The 21,722-nt window shown below is 40.1% G+C and overlaps 2 protein-coding genes across 11 annotated transcripts in view; one reads left to right on the forward strand and one right to left on the reverse strand.

Annotated features, from left to right (window-relative positions):
• LOC122539548 (nuclear factor NF-kappa-B p105 subunit-like) overlaps positions 1-12,024 on the forward strand; it is a 96,626-nt gene extending 84,602 nt beyond the window's left edge. For all 5 annotated transcript variants that reach the window (XM_043674520.1, XM_043674523.1, XM_043674521.1 and 2 more), the window contains 7 exons: positions 2,323-2,492; positions 4,650-4,752; positions 5,635-5,762; positions 6,713-6,779; positions 8,191-8,363; positions 8,795-8,948; positions 10,277-12,024. In XM_043674520.1, the coding sequence (XP_043530455.1) occupies positions 2,323-2,492; positions 4,650-4,752; positions 5,635-5,762; positions 6,713-6,779; positions 8,191-8,363; positions 8,795-8,948; positions 10,277-10,407 (926 nt within the window). In that variant the 3' untranslated portion in view covers positions 10,408-12,024. The remainder of the gene's footprint in view (positions 1-2,322; positions 2,493-4,649; positions 4,753-5,634; positions 5,763-6,712; positions 6,780-8,190; positions 8,364-8,794; positions 8,949-10,276) is intronic.
• manba (mannosidase, beta A, lysosomal) overlaps positions 1-21,722 on the reverse strand; it is a 228,725-nt gene that overhangs the window by 58,094 nt on the left and 148,909 nt on the right. For 3 of the 6 annotated variants that reach the window (XM_043674526.1, XM_043674525.1, XM_043674530.1), the window contains one exon: positions 13,568-13,816. The exons of 1 other annotated variant lie outside the window; for it this stretch is intronic. In XM_043674526.1, the coding sequence (XP_043530461.1) occupies positions 13,592-13,816 (225 nt within the window). In that variant the 3' untranslated portion in view covers positions 13,568-13,591. Of the gene's footprint in view, positions 1-13,567; positions 13,817-14,899; positions 15,044-15,521; positions 16,362-21,722 lie in introns of those variants that run through there. 2 more of the 6 variants (XM_043674527.1, XM_043674529.1) reach the window with 2 other exon arrangements.

Genomic DNA, 21,722 nt, shown 5'->3' on the forward strand with positions numbered 1-21,722 from the left:
TGCCAGGGTACAGGTGCTTTAGGCAGGACTGTGTGGTGGAAGGAGGGGAGAGGGAGTTGCATTTTTGATTAAGGTGAGTATCACAGCAGTATTCAGAGATGAAATAACTGAATGAACATCCAGTGAGGCTTTGTGGGTGGAATTAAGAAATAAGAAGGGGATGGTGACGTTACTATAGGCTGTATTAGGGGTTAATAGTTAACGGGAATTAGAGGAACAAATATGCAAGGAGATTGGGGAGACTTGCAGGAGCAATAGGGGTGTCATAGTAGGTAATTTTAATTTTCCTAATATAGACTGGGACTGCCGTACAGTGAAAGGCTTAGATAGGGTAGAATTCATTAAGTGCGTTCAGAGAAGTTTCCTCAAGCAGGAAATAGAGGGTCCTATTTGGGAAGGGGCAAAACTCGACCTACTCTTGGGAAGTAGGGCAGGACAGGTGGTGGAGGAGACAACGGCAGAGCACTTTAGGACCAGTGACCATAGTTCTATTAATTTTAAACTAGTTATGGAGAGGGACAAAACTGGTCCACAGGTTCAAGTTCTAAACTGGGGCAATGTGAACTTTGATGGAATTGGACAGGAGCTTGCAGGGATTGATTGGAGTCGTTTGTTTGCAGTCAAAGGGACCTCTGGCAGGTGGGAGGCCTTTAAAAGTGAAATAGCTAGAGTTCAAGGTCTTTATGTTCCTGTGAGGGGGAGGACAAAGTTGGCAGGAATAGGGAACCCTGGATGACAAGAGATATTGAGGCTTTGACCTGAAAAAAGGAGGCGTGGCTCAGGTACAGGCAGCTGGGATCAAGGGAATCCCTGGAGTTATACAGGGAATACAGGAGTTTACTGTAGAAGGAAATCAGGAGGGTGAAAAGGGGGCACGAGATACCCTTGACTGAGAAGATTAGGATGAATCCAAAGAGATTCTTTAAGTGTATTAAATGAGAAAGAATAACTTTTCATTAAAAATAATGGTGATGGATATTTTTATGTTGATTGAACCAGGAAGATGGTTTCTAAAGTTTTATTTTTCATTTGAAAAATAGTCTTTCCAAAGGTGCAGTGCTCCCTCAGTACTGATCCTCCAGCAATACGGCACTCCCTGGGCACTGACCCTCCGACAGTGCGGCACTCCCTCAGCGCTGACCCTCCGACAGTGCGATGCTGGCTTAGTCCTGCAAACGGTTTTGAGTTGGGATTTATACACAAGACTCTGAAATAGAACTTAAATCCATGATTTTTCTGGTGTGTGGTGTGGGACCTGCCCACTGTACTGAACTATTTATAATGATTCTAAAGTGAATAGTGATGATTTGTAATGGATTCTTAGAAGATTATTCCCCTTAAGATTCATGATACTGAGGTTTTCATGATATACGGCATAAAAACTAAAAGTAATACCAATTATACTTGCAGACAGAATGCTGTTATTTAGCATTCAGACAGAAGCTTGAGAATGAAAAGCTGAAATATTTAAGAACAAAATGTTTTGAAGTAAAACAGCAGGTAGATGAATGAGAATGGTTAGTCTGCCTCTCTTCTTATGTAATAGTTACGTTATTCATTTGTTTCCCACCTTTAGCCCTTGATCTATGATTGATTAATTGATTATTTTTGGAATGCTGTGAATGATCCTTACATTGAAGATTGATGCTGATTGCTTTGATCGGGCGTTCCACATTGAACAGAGGTCACTCTTCCAATCATTTTCACTTCCCCCCCACCTTACCTCATCCCAACCCTCGAACTCAGCACCACCTTCTTGACCTGTAATCTTCTTCCCGACCTCTCCGCCCCCACCCCCTCTCCGGCCTATCACCCTCACCTTAATCTCCTTCCACCTATCGTATTCCCAACGCCCCTCCCCCAAGTCCCTCCTCCCTACCTTTTATCTCAGCCTGCTTGGCACACCCTCCTCATTCCTAAAGAAGGGCTTATGCCCAAAACGTCGATTCTCCTGCTCCTTGGATGCTGCCTGACCTGCTGCGCTTTTCCAGCAACATATTTTTCAAATCACTTTCACTGACAACTCTGACATTGGTGTTTCTGGAGAAAGATGAATTCTCAGCATTTGTTAATTTACTTGATTGAGTATTTTAAATGGTGTGGACAAAGTTTCTGTATTCATTGACACCATGTTTCCCTTCCTCCACCCTCTTTCTAAAAAGCCGTTGTTTCCAACTGTCAGTTCTAATTTGGTACCAAATTTCCCATCGCTCAGGACATGGATCATTCTTCGATTGTTGTGACAACAACCAAAAGTTACAAGTAGCATTATTAGTTTGTAAACTAACACATAGTTGCTAATCTTATGCTATCTTCTTTTAGGTTTCAATGTTGTCCATCTGGCTGTGTTAGCGAATAGTCTGTCGTCACTGAGGCAGCTGATTGCAGCCGATATTGATGTGGATTCTCTGGAGCAGCAGGCAGGTCGCACTGCACTCCATCTCGCAGTCGAACAGGAAAACATCTCCTTGGCTGGCTGTCTCCTCCTGGAGGTGTGTTTTGTCACATCTCAACCATTTTATCGCTAATGTAGTATTTTTAGAAGGTATTATATTGTTGTAGAGAAAACGGGAAATTGCTGGAGAAACTCAGCATCTCTCGAGAGAAAGTTAACATTTCAAGTCCTATATGACTCTTCACCTTGAAATGTGAATTCTGTTTCTGTACCGCTACAGATGCCAGACATGCTGAGTTTCTGCAGCATTTTCTGTTTGTTTTATGTTGCCAGCATCTGCAGTATTTTTTTAAAGCTATTGTCTTGACCCTCCTTCCGCAGTGTGGCGCATGCTCAACACTGACCCTCTTGACAGCACGGCTCTCCCTCAACACCAACCATCCAATGGTGCGGCTCTCCCTCTGATCTGTGATAGCACTGTGTGTGTCAACTCGTGCTTGCACTGAAATGTTTCATAGGAAGTTGAGCCCACTCTGGTTCAGAGTTGTGAAGGGCCAGGGCAGTCTCAGAATTAAGGGGCACCAGTTTAAGATGAGATGAGGAGGAACTTCTTCTCTTGAGTCATTGGAACTCCATGTCATAGAGATCTGTCAGGCAGAGTCCTTGTGTATATTTAAGGCTGAGATTTGATCATTGAGGGGATCAAGAGTTACGGGGAAAGGACAGAAAAGTGGACACGAGGAATGTTTGATTAGTCATGATCCTATTGAATGGCAGAGCAGGCTCAGGGCGGAATGGCATACTCCTCTTCCTACTTTTTATGGTCGATCAGTGAGCCACAGCCAACAATGTTGAAAATAAATCATGTTGCCATTCTGAAACTCATGATTATGAAGGTTTCTTATTATCATTGCTTATTTTTGTGCAGCACTTAGTTTAGGTAAGGTGTGGGACCTGATCAACATTGTAGTAGTAATTAGCTGGAAACATGTTATGCGGGTGATTATCAAATGCAGCTGCTGAAAGGTTTTCATTATAGACCATTACTGATTCATTGTTTTTGATATCATTATCTTTTATTCATTAAAAACTGGCTCCCTCTGGTGGTGAATCCAGGTTGTGCTGTCAGTATTTCTGCCCTGTACCTGACTTGTGACAACTGTCACCAGCAGAAAATCCCCCAAAGTTAGCCCTCTGAGGGCTCAGGCTCAACTAGAAACCACTGAATCCTCTAATGAAGCTGTCTGTAGCTTTCACAACATAACTTGGGATTCCTGAGGCACCTCTTTATACAGTGGCGTTTCGCAGCAGCATGGATGAAAATGAGGTAATGTACTCTTTATACTAGCTACAAAAATTCAGACAGATTCAATACAGTATGCTGGCTTTGTATTTAAGTAAGAGCCTTTTGCAGTATCCCAGAGTGCTTGATGTTTTGAAGTGTAGGAAATATGGCAGTTACACAGCAAGCTCCCATAGATAGCAATGTGATAATGATCAGCTAATCCATTTTCTGTGATGTTATGGAGTCATAGAGATGTACAGGATGGAAACAGACCCTTCGGTCCAACTCGTCCATGTCGATCAGATATCCCAACCCAATCTAGTCCCATTTGCCAGCACCCGGTCCATATCCCTCCAAACCCTTCCTATTCATATACCCCTCCAGATGCCTTTTAAATGTTGCAATTGTACCAGCCTCCACCACTTCCTCGGGTAGCTCATTCCATACACGTGCCACCCTCTGAGTGAAAAAGTTGCCTCTTAGGTCTCTTTTATATCTTTCCCCGCTCACTCTAAACCTGTGTTGTCTAGTGCTGGACTCCCCCACCCGAGGGAAACGACTTTGTCTATTTATCTTATCCATGTCCCTCATGATTTTATAAACCTCTACAAGGTCACCCCTCAGCCTCTGACGCTCCAGGGAAAACAGCCCTAACTATTCAACCTCTCCCTATAGCTCATATCCTCCAACCCTGGCAACATCCTTGTAAATCTTTTCTGGACTCTTTCAAATTTCACAACATCTTTCCGATAGGAAGGAGACCAGAACTGCACACAATATTCCAACAGTGGCCTAACCAATGTCCTGTACAGCCGCAACATGACCTCCCAACGCCTGACCAATAAAGGAAAGCATACCAAATGCCGCCTTCACTATCCTATCTACCTGCAACTCCATTTTGAGGGCTGTTAATGCTATTACAGCAAACATATTAAGTGGTAATAATGTGTGATGTGTTTGGATCCTCAGGGCAGTGCAGAAGTTGATGCCACCACATTTGATGGGTCTACAGCACTTCACGTAGCAGCAGGAAGAGGCTATACCAAACTCTGTGCCTTACTAATAGCAGCAGGTATGTATTGGAATGTTTTGTGTATGAAGCGATGCTTCATTGAGCAGTTCTAGTTTGTTAAAGGCTGATGTTAAAAGCATTACTTGGAGCAGTTCTGTGAATCTGACCTTGCACAGGGAATTCCCAGTATGCTGTCTTGTGAGAGAAATAGCCTGCATCCCTATGATTAGACTGAAATGTTGTCAGAGTAACCCTCTAGCATCTGTGCTGCAGGTTCACCAGAGGCTTGTTACAGTGAGTACCGGCAAGTGTTTTTTAAACCAGAGCTGAGCCTGAGCACTTCCTCATGAAACACTTAAATTCCACCCATTCCCGCACACACTGAGATTGCATGCTGACTAGCTCACACACGAAGCAGTCTGCCAGATTTTAGTAGAGATCATTCGGCCAGCTGTCTGGCTGAAGGAACTATTCGTGCAACTTTTCTTTCCTCATAGCTCTACAGTTTTTTTAAAAACTTTTCAGCTAGTTCTCCAATTCCCTTTTGGAATTTCTTGTTGAGTCTGTTTCCACTGTTGGCCCTTCCATGCAGATCACAACTTATTACATTAATTTTTGTTTTCCCCTTCCTCTGTTCTTTTCCCTTTGTCTTGAATTACTTTAGATCTGTCTCCTCTGGTCACTGGTCTTTTGGGATTGGAAGAAACTGTTGCCTTCCTTACTCTCAGAACCCCTTAGTAATTTGTTATTGCTTGGTTCAGTAGTTCTTTGGCATACCTTGCTCAGTATTAAGAATGTGTTGTTCATGAAATAATTTGAATGATTTGTATTCCAATGAAGTAAACAAATCCATCTTAAAATGATTTTCTTTATAGATGGTAGGTCAGAGAACAAAGGGGTTGGTTATTTGTTAATCTGGTGTCTGGAATCTAAATTTTTCAGGTGCAGATCCACACATCGAGAATCATGAGCCACTAAATGACAAAACTGATGAATCTGTTGAAGCTGATGATGATGATGAAGGAATCTTTCATGGTACCACACCGTTAGACATGGCAGCCTCAGAAGAGGTAAGAATACTAATACCAGACTGAAATAAGGCAACACCTCTAACAGACTCATTGAATATTTGAAGGAAAGAGAAATATTAATTTCAGTATTGCTCATCACAGCCCCAGGATGTCCTGAAAAGAATTCCTTCTCCATATTTGTTCATATTACTTGTAATAATAAATTATTGCATCTGTTTCCACGCCCCTTTCAAGTAGCATATTCCAGTTCACAACTACTTGATATGATTTGAAAAATTTTCCACTGCCCCTTTCAAGCCTTTCTTTCCAACTGTCTTAAATTCCTTTATTAGGGAATATATTTGTCTGGATTTCAGATTGCTTAATGGACAAGAAATAAATTATAAATAAACAAAGTCTGGCTGGCTGTTACAATGTATAAAAATGACTTCGATGAAGAGAATGAGTGAATGCATCCAAATCGTAAAAGGTTGGCTAGGAAAATAAAGTGTAAAGAGGATTGAAGACTTCAAAGGAATCTATAAACCGGTTGAGTGAGTGGGTAAGGATGTGGTGGATGGAATACAATGTGGTAAAGTATGAGGTTATCTACTACAGTAATAAGAATAGTGAAGGATGGAGAAATTGGAGTATTTGGAGGGACCTGGTTGTACATAAATCACAATAGGTTTATGGAAAAGCAATTAGTTAGGAAAACAGATTGCATGTTAGCCTTTGTTACAAAGCAACTGAGGGAGAAGACATCTAGTTTTATGAAGTTAGGTTATCAATCTGTGAAGTTCGGTACCTCGGAGAGCTGCTGCTGCTTGTTGAGAACATTTTTAGGGAATAATGTGGGTAAATGGATTTAAAATAGAAATTCAGCCATGACCAGACTGAATGGAGTAGACAATGGCCTGTTCCTGCTCTTACTGTGTGTGTTATAACTCTGGGTACTAAAATATTGGCTCGTGAGCAGTTTGATTTATTAATGGATGTTGCTTTTCCAGGTCTATGATATCCTAAATGGTAAACCATACCAACCGAAACCTGCACCAGTAGCTCCTTTCCCACAAGGTAATAACTAACAACTGCTTTAGAGAAGCATTTTGTGATACTTTAGTATACTTACAAAATGACAAAGAACATGTTGCACAGCCTCTGAATTCTATAATCTGGAGTCTCATATTCAGAAGGTAATAGCATGATTATTATACTAAATGTGAAAATGAGATTATTTATCTGACAACAAACCAGCTTCAAAGGAGACTAGTAATACTGTTAAAGATTTGCTGCAGCATTTTGACCAGTTCTGAAACTGACCAGGAAATGTTAGCGAGAAACACTGAGTGAAAATAATAGAAAAATGAATGATAGCAACAGCACTTCACCATGCTGCAAGACATAGAAAGTAACAAGTTACTTCTAGTAACTTTCTATGTCCACAGTAATGAAGCACAAATATTTACAAAGAAAAAATGTGTTTCCACAATATCCCTCACACCCTCACTGTTATAATATATAGTAAAGCTTCACTGATCAGATTGCAATACGTGGCCTCACCAAACCATTACCATTCTGACATGAAAGTTGATTACTATTCCATCAAAATCCCAGAAGTTTCTTCAGAATCGAACTGCAGATGTCTACACCTCAAGGACTGCAGTGATTCAAGAAGACAGTTTAGATTAGATTAGATTACAGTGTGGAAACAGGCCCTTCGGCCCAACAAGTCCACACCGACCCGCCGAAGTGAAACCCACCCATACCCCTACATTTACCCCATACCTAACACTACGGGCAATTTAGTATGGCCAATTCACCTGACCCTGCACATCTTTGGACTGTGGGAGGAAACCGGAGCACCCGGAGGAAACCCACGCAGACACGGGGAGAACGTGCAAACTCCACACAGTCAGTCGCCTGAGGCAGGAATTGAACCCAGGTCTCAGGCGCTGTGAGGCAGCAGTGCTAACCACTGTGCCACCGTGCCGCCCACGAAGTTCACCACTACCTTCTCATGGGACAATTAATGCTTGCCCAGCCAACAAAGTCCATATTGGGTGACAATCCAGAAAAAGGAACATGATTGGTTGTAAATGAAAAGGGGATTACTATGGCAATCTTTGTAAAGGTTAGAGGTGAAACCATCATCCCTTTCCTTCCACACAAGGTTTTTGTTATAAAAACAAAGAACTACAGAAACTGGAGAAACCCATCAGATCTGACAATGTCTGTGAAGTCAGAATCAATGATGTTTCAAGTCTGAAAGATCTGGAAAATAAAGGTTTTATGCTGTTAGTAAAGGGGGAGCCCAGAGCAAAAGGAGTGATCACAGTAGTAGAGAAAGAGATAGGTATTAATAACATTTGTTATGTTTTTCCTTGAAGCCTCACCTGTATCAAGTATGAATCTTTAACCTTCTTTACAGATATTCTACCAGATAGTATAATATTTTATACTGAAGGATTCTGTTTGTGCACACCAGGTGACTTAGGTCAGTTGAATATAGAAGCAAGGCTGGAGCTGTGTAAACTGTTGGAGGTACCTGAACCCAATCTGAACTGGATGGCTCTCGCTCAGAAACTGGGTCTTGGAATTTTAATCAATGCCTTTAAACTCAGCCATTCCCCAGCAAAAACACTGCTGGATAACTATGAGGTGAGCTGAATGTATGTTCTCTTTCTTATAGCAATGTAATTTTATAAATTAGCTGGATAGCCAATGAGATAAAAATGCAGAGGTGGGGTCTCTGGCTTTGTACTTCACAAACCAAACTTGATAAAGTACTTAGTTTTAGTTTTACACTGAATGGTTAAGGGCCTTTCCCACCCTCTCTCATTACGTGCTCCCTCCTCTTTCCCAAATTCATGGAATTACAGTAAGATCCACTACTTTTAATAATGGGCAGGCTACATATTGATAGTCAACTTGGTGATGGACACAGGATCTGGGTGCAGCAGAAAGTACAGGTTTACACCACTCCCTCTGCAGAGGATTGCTGAACAGAATAATCATAACAGTCAGTTCCTCTTTCAGTTTTGATTTCTCCTTTGCATTGCGTTAACCTTTTCTATTCTTCTTTGTTGCAGGTATGTGGTGGCACTATCCTGGAGATTCTGGAAACGCTGAAGTCTATGGGCTACAGCAAAGCAATTGATGTTCTTCACAAAGCAATAGCTAACTCAGCAAGTGCAGAACCAGGCAGAACAAGTAACTCACCAACACCCACTGAACAACCCAACAGTAAGAGCAAACCATTTATATTAATTTGGCTGTGGGGTTACAGGAATAGCTGAACTTATGATTACTACTTGATACTGATATTCAGTCAAATTTTAAATTTTTGTCCATGTTTCTCAAAATGTAATAATTAATTGTTGAACTTTTAATTCCTATACACATGAAATTCTGCAATGATGACATAAAGCTAAAATGTGAACAATTATTGTCTACTCAAGTTCATTTCATCTCTAGTTTTCAACTTTCTGCATTCCTCCAATGCTGGGCTCTTTTCAGCATCACTGAAGTGGGTGCCTCTTGCTCAGGAACTGGGCATTTAGTTATTCAACTACCGAAGGCTGCATAGACTCCAAGAAATTTCCTAACCACCCCATCTCTGATGTTTCTTCAAAAGCTTTACATTAGAACACGTGGTAAAATAGTAGAGTAAACCTTTTACCTTTAACTGTAACATTATATAAGGACCCCCTCTCCAACCAAACATCACAGAATTATTACAGTGCCAAAACAAGCCATTCAATTTATTGTGCCTGCACCAGCTCTATTATCTACTGTCAGTCTCTTGACTCTTCCCCATATCTCTACATACCATTAGCTTGTTGATCTTTCTGAATGAAGAGTCTCTAAGATTTGGTTTGAAACTTATTTCACAAAGATGTCACAATAAGCCTGAGAGAAGGGATTTTTAATTTTTCAGGCTGGACTGGATTCAAAGTACAATAGGTGAATATTTTCCTTTCCAAATTCAAAGGTCATTCAGGAAAGACTAACCTCAAGGTTACTTTTACATTAATGAAATATTAAATGTTCTACTTGTACAATAAGGTGATAAATTATTCCCTCAATGTTTTATAATTTCAATTTGCAATAAATCCTTTGAAAGAAATCCCAATATGCTTTCAGTGTGTTTTCCCTTGCTTCAGTAAATGTGCATTAACTATGGGTGAAGTATTATCTTATATAACGCCATAGCTAAGTGTTGTGTCCAACTATGATATTTCTTCAGACCCACCATTGCAACTTTTGTAATTCATCAAGTTTTAGTGGTTAATTCCTTGTGCCTAAAAACGTTTCATCTTTATATCACCACTGCAGATTTTCTAATTTTAAGTATTTTGAATACATAGGAATTAAAATAGCAATAAAATTATTTTGGGAAAGTGTTATAATTGAGTAAGTAGCATTAACAAATATTTCACTCCTTGATGATATATTTATCAAATCAACTTATTTAAAAGCTCAAGAAAACACGTGTGTCTAATTAAATCATCACTTTGATTTCTTTCTTTCTTAATGATAAAGAACTGAAACCTCTCAATCTTTTCAAACAGTTGTTCAGATTGATACAAAATCCCAGCAGTGTGACAGTGTGTGTGACAGCGGAGTGGAGACGTCATTTAGGAGACTAAGCCACATGTCAGCAGAATGTTACAGCAACAACCAGACTTCTTTTGAATTGTGAACTTTGCGGCAAGGATATCAGTACAGTTGATTAATCAGGACCAACCAAAGCAAGTGCAATTAATGGATTTCAACCTAGTTTGTAATCTGTGAGACCTGCGTTGTTCCAGCTATGATTATTGTCATAAGACATTATTTTAACACAGGTCAGTGCTTCGATTTAAAGACAAGTTCTCAAACTTAAATAACTATTATTCAATTCCCCTCAGATTTGTATGTATTTTATAAAATACACATGGACCAAAAAATTATCATTTGCAAAGTGAGCAGTCCAATATGCTTGAGCTCACCTGTAAAGACCTGAACACACACGTCAAGCCCGACAATCCCAGTGCAGAACTGAGTGTGCTGCATTGTCAGAGGTGCTGTCTCTTGAACAAGATGTTAAACTCAGGTACCATCTGTCCTTACTGAAGGATATAAAAGCTCCTATGAAAGAGAATTGGGTACCTTCCCTCCAGTGTCCTGGGCAATAGCTATCCCTTAACTAGACTCTGGTTGTAATCACACACTTTGTGGGATTATGCTGTGTATCCTACATATTACAGTGACTGCACTTCTTTGACTGCAAAGCGCTTTGGAATACCCTGAGACTGTGCGAGGTGCTAGAGAAATACAGGTCTGTCTTTCTTAGTACTGATTAGTATTAACAAAGAGAAGCTTTTCAAGAGTTTGTCTGCGATCTTTTCATATGGCCATTCATTTTTTTGCAAATGCAGAAAATGAAAACAATTGATGGAGTTTTGCTTTGGTAATCTCTAAGCTGAATTGTGATTTTCATGTTTAAGAAAAAGCTGATTGTACATTTTATCTCAGCTTGTTCTCAAAATCTTAAATGGATATTTGTAAATAGTCACAGCAGCTTTGGTTGCCTAAATTAGTCTTTTTAGAAAATTTCTTGCTAAATGTAGTTTAAATTTTGTGAGCTTTTTTTAATAAACAATTAAAAATTGAACAAATTGGTAGTTTTATTCTGCAGCTTGAATCATTAATGTGGTGATTCTAACTGAATATGAAATCAAACTGGTTCAGAAATTCCTTATTCCATCACTCTTGAAACATGTCAAATGTCTTGTACTAAGTTTATATACATGGGGAGTTCATGAGAATTAATGTCAGTTCATAGAGTTAGAGTTATACAGGGTCATGATACAAAGCCCCAAAGATCTAAATTGAAGTCAGTGTGAATCTGTGTGTACTAATGTTTTGCAAAAACCTTTTGAAACTGAAACTGAATATGCTGAGCAGTGACCTAAATTTCCAGAAAGGGAAACAGCTATTACTGTGCCCATGCCATCTCCCATTTTTCAGTGATATAGTAAGATGACCAAAATACATCACGAGAGAGAAACAATATTAACATTTCAGGACTGTAACCTTTTGTCTCTACAGGAAAATGTCAGATGTTTAAGAGGAAAGAACCAAAAACAAAGGTTCTTAGGTTTAAAGGCAGGAGAAACAATATGAAGAGCAAAATCATTACCAAAACTCTGTCTGCAGAGATTCAAGCAGTTTCTGAACAAAGTGTTGATGCTAGTTGTAAGTAAATGGCTTAGTTGAGGCTGTCTTTCAAGCTTCACTGAAAACATGACCTTCAGCATTTTTACTTTCAATCTCATTCCCAGTTTCTGTCTCTGGCAATTATTACACACACCTTACAGCCTCCAATGCTTGCTCTGACTTGAACATTGAGGTCTTCTGTTGACGGAAACAGGTTAGAACAGTGGCATCTACTATCAATCAACACAAATGGCTGAAAGCGAGATAGAGCTGTTTCAATGTTTTCATTGGGTAAAAATGCACAGAGTTACAAAAGTAGAACTTACCAATGTTTTTCATGGGGCACAGTGGCTCACTGGTTAAGCACTGCTGCCTCACGGCACAAGGGACCCACAGTCTCTGGCAACTATCCTCTGGGTGCTCCGGTTTCCTTTCACATCCAAAGATGTGCAAGTAAGGTAAATTGACCATGCTAAATTGCCCCTAGTGTTCATGGATGTATAGGTTAGGTGAATCATTCAGGGGTAAATGTAGAATAACAGGAATAGGTTTGGGTGGGATACTCTTCGGAGGGTCCGTGTGGACTTATTGGGCTGAAGGCCCTGTTTCCACACTTTAACAAAACTGGCCTTGCCGGTGACACTTTTTTTTTCTTGTCAACTGAGAACTGCCCTGAAATTGCTGAGCGAAATAAAGAGTCAACCATATTACCATGGACCTGGAGTCATACATAGATCAGACCAGGTCAGGAGAAACCTGATTAAATAGCTGATTGAATATGAATTCCACCGGCTGCTGTGGTGGGCTTTGAGCCCATGTCTCCCCGCAATACTGTTGTTTCTCTTGCTTCAGCTTAACAATACTTATTTTCGCTTTGGAAAGAATTCCAAGCAAACAGCTTTTACACATGGAATTAACACTTTAAATGTCTGTAAAACAAAATTTTCATCAATTTCTATCATGTTTCATTAATTGACTGACCCTATTTGAAAAACAAACAAACCTGAACACAGTCCTGTTCTTTGCATTTAAACAGTGCCATCTTAAAATATTTGTAAACATTCTTTTTATTTAAACATTGTATTTCTGACAATTAGCCCACGGGCTTTTAAATTGAGGACTATGTGGATTGCTGAGTTTTGTAGGAGCCACACTCACCCCAGCCTCGTGGTGAATCCAAATAAGCTGATTTTGGTTAAGAAGGTATTTCAAATACTGAACTGCAAATTAAAGATTTACACTTGGTAGCTTTGTGTTGCACTTTCATCAAGGATACAAAAGTCAATTCAAAACATACATCTTTCTTTAACTGAATTGAATTTCAGTTACAGGCCGTTCTGGTACACTGCGATGGTTGTTTTCCTCTGCAACCTTGCACTGTCGAAGATCACTATACCTCTTCAGTATAAAGTTCACGTTATCCACACAGTCTCCACAATTCATCAATCATATTATAGTCAATTTGTGTTGATGAAATGTGTGTTATACCAGAACAAAAGGAAATAATGCCTTTCCTGATCTTTCTTTGATTTCAAACACACCCAATTTTGAACAAGAATAACAGAAAATTAACGACTTCTATCATTTTTGCCAATATAAAAGAAATTGAACTGAAATTATATTGTCTTGGATGAATTAGTTGCATTAGATTATGCAAATCAGACAATCTCTACCTTTATTCACTATCAATAAATGTCTGGAAGTGAGTGAACATGTAGAGATTTCCTTAATTCTGAAATGTTGGTTGGGCGCCAAGGGTGAAAGGTTATCAGCTTGATATTCTCCAACATGAGGAAGCCATTATCACCAAATCTTCCCAGGATATTTCCCATATCCAGCCAGACATAAGGGGCAATACCTGAGGCCTTTAGAGTGACCCAGTACATCTCCCCTTGCTGACTGATGGTCGCCTTAAAAAAAAAGACAGGATGTTGCCGTTAGACTTTTTCTCAACCATACAGGAAGACTCCCTAGCACACGTTCCCTTAGCTATTAAGATAAATTTAGTAAAGGTTGTTAATATGACAGAACAGGATAAAAATTTACAAATAGGCTGTCCCAGCATTGAAGTGCATCTAAATGAAATTATACTAATTGTGTCTGTCATTTCTTAACCTGAAATCCGAGTGGGGACAACATTCATAAAACTTTAGTTAACTCCTAACAAAATATCAAAACTTCATTTGGGCAACTTAACCAAAAACTAAGAATAAAAAGTGGTGATAAAAAAAAGAATCAATTTCTGTAATGTTCTACCAATTCCTGACCTCAACACCTAATTAGGGGAGATGCTTCCACATAAACACAACTTTCCTGACATCATAAGGTTTCAGGTGAAGGTTTTCCTGGTCTGCCAATGCCAGGAATTTCTATTGGTGTTGAGGGACTAACTTCACATCAATTCAGCACTTGCCAGTGTGTGGCATTAAAGAGCCCCATCAAATTTGGAGCTAATTGAGTCATTCTGACACAAAGAAAGCTGGTTGCAGTTGTTGAAGGTCAATTATCTTAGTCCCAGCACATCTCTGCTGGAGTTCCTCAGTGTAGCATCAGAGATCCAATCACCTTCAGTTGCCTTTCCTTCATAAGATGGTCAGGAGTGAGAATGTTTGCAGACGATTGTACAATATTCTGCATCGTTCACATCACCTCAAATACAAAAGCAGTCTACGTCCAAATGCAATAAGACCTGGACAATCTCCAAGTTTCAGCTGACAAGTGGCAAGTAACATTCACACCACAAGTGCTAGGCATTGACCATCTCCAATAAGACACAATCTAACCATAGTCTTTTGCCATTCAGTGGTGTTACCAGCTCTGAACTCCCAAATATCAATATCCTGGTAGACATCATTGACCAGAACCTGAACTGGATTCACCGGATAAATACTGTGGTTACAAGATTAGATCAGAGGCTAAGAATAATGCAACACATAACTCACCTAATGATTAGGTGAGTTTTGAGAAGATTTGTAGCTCAAGTTGAGGTTCTGGACGTAGGTTTGCTCGATGAGCTGGAAGGTTCATTTTCAGACGTTTCGTCATCATATGAGGTAACATCATCAAAGCGCTTCTGGATGGTATGGCCAGCTTTCTATTTGTGTGTTTGGGTTTCCTTGGGTTGGTGATGTCATTTCCTGTTCTTTTTCTCAGGAGGTGGTAAATGGGATCCAAGTCAATATGTTTGTTGATCGAATTCCGGTTGGAATGCCATGCTTCTAGGAATTCTTATGTGTGTCTCTGTTTGGCTTCTCCTAGGATGGATGTGTTGTCCCAGTCAAAGTAGTGTCCTTCCTCATCTGTACGTAAGGGTACTAGTGAGAGAGAATCATGTCTTTGTGTGGCCAGTTGATGTACCCTGGTGGCCTGTTTGTCCAATGTAGTGTTTGGTACGCCTCTTGCAAGGTAGTTTGTAAATGATATTCGTTTTGCTTATTGTCTGTATAAGATCATTCAAGTTCATTAGCTGCTGTTTTAGTGTGTTGGTGGGTTTGTGGGCTACCATGATACCAAGAGGTCTGAGTAGTCTGGCAGTCACTTCCAACATTGACTAGGATCCCATTTACCACCTGCTGAGAAAAAGAACAGGAAATGACATCACCACCAGAAATGACATCACCAAACCAAGGAAACCCAAACATACAAATAGAAAGCAGGCTGTATCAGCCAATGCTTCACTGAAGATGTACCTAGTATGGTAACAAAACGTTTGAAAATTAACCTTTCAGTTCAGTGAGCAAACCTACATCCATCACCTCCTGATTCCCCAAAGCCTGTCCACAAGGAGTGTGATGGAATACTCTCACCTGCCTGAATGGGCACTGTTAACAACACTCAAAAAATTCAATAACATCCAGGACAAAGTATCCCACCTAACTGGCACCTCCCAAACTCACAAACAGTACATGCAGAAGGATAAGGGCAGCAGATGCTGGGAACACCATATCGTTCACCGCTAAGCCCCTAAATTTCCCTTCCTAACAGCACCAACGCGTAAACCACATGGACTGCAAGCTTTAAAGAGACAGCTTGCAACTACCTTCTCTGGGGCACTCGGAGATGGCTATGAAATGCTGGTGCAGTGACAGATAGCCATGCTATAGACAGAAAAAAAACAATGCAGCTTCAGACAATTTTTCTGATTTCAAACCTGCATTATCACCTACAAGACAAAGCAGCAGGACAAATACTGCAAGTTGCAATTCAGTGACAACTGAACAGCTAGACTAGCAATGGGAGGCTATAAGACAATTGTCAACAACTGAGAAATGGAACACAGGACAGCAGAGTGAAAGAAAGGCATATTTACTGATCAGGTCATTTCTCATTCATGGCACGTGGGCTTCACTGGCCAAGTCTACATTTATTATCCACCATTAACTGTCAATCACATTGCCTTTGGTCTGGAGTCACGTGTAGGCAGGCCAGACCAGGTAAAGATGGCAGCTTCCCTCCCTAAAAGATATTAGTGAACCAGATAGGTTTTTCTGACAATCGACAATGGATTCATGACCATCATTATGAGATGTTAAAGGGCTAATTTGTTCTGCTGACCTTTACGAAATTGCATGTCCCGGGGGATGGTGGTATGTTTCTGTCTTACAGGCAGAATGTAAAAATTTACATTGCCATCTCCTGCTATTCAGAAACAATTTAAATAACCATCTCCTGCAGTTAAGACAGAATAAGAACACTACAGTTAAGAATCTAAACATACCCTGAAGTTAAGGAATGATCTAATCACATTACTTCCAGAAACAATCAAATCACTACATTGTGTCTTGAGTGGTATGTGACTATGGGAAAGTGACAGGTGGTGGTCTTGTGGGCATTACTAATGTGATGTAAAAACCTCTATGATGGAGAACTGTTCTCTTGTTGAGAGACATCTCTTGACATGGCTCCACAAGCCCTGCAAAGTGTGTTAAAGGTTCCTCCAAAAGCTTGTACTTGCTTAATAAATTTTGGCTGTTCACAGAAGTTGGCGTATTGTAGTTACATTAACTCTGTAAGAATCTCAAGAAAAATAACCTAACAATTAAACCCTTAATTCCAGATATTTACTGAATTCAAATTCTTCCAGATGTGATGGCAGGATTTCAGGTCCCCAGAACATTTACCAGGGTCTCTGGATTAATAGTCTAGTGATAATATCACGAGGCCATCACTTTTAATTGAGACAAAAGAGTGAACCTTGCAGCTGAGGCAACATTTATTGTCCATCCTTAATTGCCCTTGACGGTGAGGCAGCTCCTTGAATACGATCAAATGGCTTGCTGAGCCATTTCAGAAAGCAGGTTAGACTTATCTAATTGGGTCTGGAGTCACATATAGGCAGATAGGGGCAACAGATTTCCATTCCTTAAGAGTATTCATGAAGTAGTTTTTTTTATAGTAATCCAGTAGTTTCATGTTCACAATTATCAAGACTAGCTTTTCGTTGCAGGCTGATTTTATTTAAATTCTCCAATCCACTCTTGAACTCACTCCTCTAATTAGGCCTCTGGATAACTAGTCCAATAGCATAGCCATCACGTTACAGAACCCACTCATGTGCTTGTCACAGGTGTCTAAACGCAAATGCTGTGTTCAGAAACTGTCAAACCTTAACTGATATGTAAGGATAATTTAGAACTGGTGAAGGGAACCATACCTTGCATGAACTGAGACTGCTGTCTGAATAGAATCACTTACAAGTATTAATAAAGCACAGGAAGCTGCCATTCATCCCACCCTGCCTCAACTATCCAATTAGTTATTTTATTTTCTTTTATGTGTAGTCCTGCAATCTTTTTCACTTGGAAGTTATGTAAAGTAGTTCCATTATTATTTCATACAGTGTATTCTGGATCATCATTCACTCTGTTAGAACATACCAAGTCCAGCTCTGATTTTTTTTGTCACTTACCTGCAGCCTGTCCCCTCTGGTTATCAATTTCCTCACCACTGGGAACAGTTTTGCCTTACCTATCTCAGCAAAACCATTCATGCCTTTGAATACCTCTTTGTAATTGTTTTGACTTGAAGGAGAACCATCCCAACTTCTGCAGTCACTCCACAAAACTGAAGTTTCTCAGCACTGATACTAGTTTTGTAAAGCTGTACCCTCTCAAGTCCTTGGCATCCTTCCTAAAGGGTGGTAACTAGAATTGGACACAATATTTCACCTTAATTCATAAAGTCTGGGATCCTGCATGCCTGTGAATTCCAATTATAAAGGCTGGGTTCCTAAAACCTGCACCCTTGTCCTTTTTCTCAGAATCAGAGGTTTGGCTGATTCACTTAACTCCTCAATAAACTAATAACAACGTTTGCACTTAGATAGGACATTCAACACAGTAAAATGTCCTAAAGCATACAGGAGAATTATCAAAATGTAACAAAAAGACACAGAAGAGAGATTCAATCAGATGATAGATGAACAGAACTTGGTGCAAGTTAGGACACTACAGCAGAGGTCTGGATGATTTCAGTTTTTGAAGTGAAGAATATGAGAGGCTTTGAGAGACTTGAAAGTTTGGATTTCTTGAAGGCCTTTGACAAGATGCTAAATAAGAGTCCATGGCATTAGGGGCAAGGTACTGGCATGGATAGAGGATTGGCTGATTGACACAAGGCAGAGAAAAGGGATTCTTCAGGATGGCAGCCAGTGACTAGTGGAATTCCACAATGGTCAGTGTTGGGACCATAACTATTCATGTTACACATTAATGATTTGGACAAAGGAACTGAGGACATTGTTGCTAAGTTTGCAGATGTCATAAAGATAGGTGGAGGGACAGGTAGTGTTGTGGAACTAGGAAGGCTGCAAAAGAACTTGGTCAGGCAAGGCGAGTGGGTAAAGAAGGAGCAGATGGACTTGCAGAATTATATTTTATTTTGCTCAAAAACTGCATGAATCCTTGTAAGATTCTGTAAATCCTTTTTTTAGATTAGAATCAGTCTGAACAGTGGGGCACAGACAGCCTCACACAGGCCACCTCACACCTTCAATGCATTATCTAAGATGACATGGCACCTATTGTTAAAGTGTGCTTGAGAATGTAACTTTTAAAAAATGTTCTGCGATTTACATATAAAATAACTGAAACCAACATGCCCATTCTAAAAGATGAGAGACTTAACAAACAATCCAGGTCTTTTTCAATATATAATTTCAGTTGCATCCCACAGTAAATGTTTGCTATAAATTTTGTATCGAATGATCTTGTACTCCACAGCCACCTGATGAAGGAGCTGCGATCTGAAAGCCAGTTCTTCCAAATAAACCTGTTGGACTATAACCTGGTGTTGTGTGATTTTTAACATTGTACACCCCCGTTCAACACCTGCTCCTCTAAATCATAAGGAGCAGTTGGAGTGCAATGTGGGAAAATGTGAGGTTATGCATTTTAGTAGGAAAAAGACGCAAAGTCTATTTTCTAAATGGGGAAAGATGGAAATCTGAAGCAGAAAGGAACTAAGGTGTTCTAATTCAGGATTTTCTTCAGGTTAATCTTCAGGTTCAGTTGGCAGTTAGGAAGGCAAATGCAATGTCAGCATTCATTTCAAAAGAGCGCCAGAATACAAGAGCACAACTATACTGCTCAGGCTATGAAGGCTCTGCTTAGACTGTATTTGGAATATTGCAAGCAGTTTTGGGCCCTTTATCTAAGAAAGAATGTGCTGACATTGGATGGGGTCCAGAGGAGTTTTACAACAATGATCCTGGGGACAAAGGGCTTGTCATATGAGGAGCGGTTGAGAACTTTGGGTCTGTAGTAGGTGGAAGTTTAGAAGGATGAGAGGGATCTCATTGAAACTTACAGAATCCTGAGAGGCCTGCATAGAGTGGACGTGGAGATGATATTTCTACCAGTAGGAGAGACTAAGATCTGAGGGCACAGCCTCAGAGTGAAGAGCGAACCCTTCAGAACTGAGATGAGGAGGACTTTCTTCAGCCAGAGGGTGGGGAATCTCTGGATTAATACCAAGGCGTTGAGTGTATTCAAGACAGATAGATAACTTCTTTATTGGTAAGGTAATGAAAATCATATCAACCGTGCTCGAATGGCAGAGCAGACCCAATGGGTGAATGGTCTAATTCTGCTCTTGAATCTTACAGCTGGTCAGGAATACTATAGAAATAACAAGGGCAAGGAAGAGATCAGCAGATGAGCTGAGTAAGGCCAAAACAAAGGTGAAGTTATTGAGATGGAAACTGGTGGTGTTAGTTATGAAGCGGATTTGTGGTTCGGAGCTCATTTGAAGTCAAATATAACATTCAAGTTGCAAATAGTTTGTTTCAGTTTCAGACAGTTGATAGAAAGAGGGATGGACTCAGTTGTTGAGGAACAGAGTTTATAACAGGGTCCAAAGTTAATGACTTGGACTTCCCAATATTGAGCTGGAGGAAGTCACACTGGAAGTGAGAGAAGCAGCCTGATCGGTTAGCAAAGATAGAGGATTGACAGAAGCAGTGAGAATGTAAAGGTGAGGCATTCATTGTTCATGTGGAAACTGACTATGAATTTGCTGTTGAGTGACAACATGCAAGTGAAAAACAGGAAGGGGCCAAGGATGGATCCTGAGGCACAAGAGCTAACAGTGAGGTAGGAGCAAGGCAAGGGAAGTCATTGCAAGAGATTCACTGGCTCTGATCAGAATAAGCATAGAACCTGGTAGGTGCAGTTCCAGCCAGTTGAATGGTAGTGGAGACATGCTGGGTGTAACTTTTACAGGCAATTTGTCAATTATAGTAAAGTCAGCCTGGCTACAAAATGGTATAAGCACCCAGGCTGATCGTGTTGGATGGGTGCAATGTAAGCCTCACATCATTTACAGCACTTTGGAGTACTGTGTACAGTACTGGTCGCTGTACTTAAAGAGCAGTTCACATGAGATTACTAGACTAATCTTTGGAAGAGCAGATTGCCTTTTGAGAAAATGCCAGTATCCTCTGAAGTTTAGAAGAGTCAGAGGTGACTTAATTGAAATATTCAAGATCTTGAGGGGATTTAACTGGGTGGATGAAAAAGATATTCCCTCTTGTGGGAAGATCTAGAATTGGAGTCAGAGTTTAAAACACGGGTCACTCATTTAAGACAGAGACGAGGGAACTTTTTTTCCTCAGAGGGTTGACAGCCTTTGGAATTCCCTTCCTAAAAAAGCAGTGGGTGCAGAATTTTAAAAATATTTTTAAGGTAGAAATAGATAGAATCTTGACAACCAAGGGGATGAAAGATTATCTGAGATATGTAGGAATGTAGAGTTAAGGTTAAAATCAGATCGGCCGCGATCATATTGAATGGTGCAGGAGGCTCAAAGGGCCGAATGGCCTGTTCATATTTTTTGTTCATATGTACAGTGACAAGCATGGAAGGAAAAGAAAGTTTCTGCAGAAATTCAGTAAGTAAATGTACTCCAACATTTCTAGTTAAATTCCTTACACTGGGAAAGATCTTCAAATCAGAAATATGCACATAGACAAAGAAGAAACCATGATATCATTCGACGTGACGGCACTGTTCACTTCGATTGACAAAACCCTAGCCAGAGAAACAATAGCCAACCTACTGGACATACAGAACAGAAAACAGGACGCTGAACCTATCAACAAAGACGGCATACTTAAACTACTGGACTTGTGCCTCACAACACACTTCACATTCAACAACCAGATATACGAACAAATCAACAGAACACCCATGGGATCACCAATCTCGGGACTCACAGCAGAGGCAGTTATGCAAAGGTTAGAACAAACAGTCCTACCACAAATTCAACACAAACTCTGGGTCAGATATGTCGATGACACGTTCGTAATCATTAAAAACA

The sequence above is a fragment of the Chiloscyllium plagiosum genome, chromosome 32, assembly GCF_004010195.1.
Source record: "Chiloscyllium plagiosum isolate BGI_BamShark_2017 chromosome 32, ASM401019v2, whole genome shotgun sequence".
NCBI lineage: Eukaryota > Metazoa > Chordata > Chondrichthyes > Orectolobiformes > Hemiscylliidae > Chiloscyllium > Chiloscyllium plagiosum.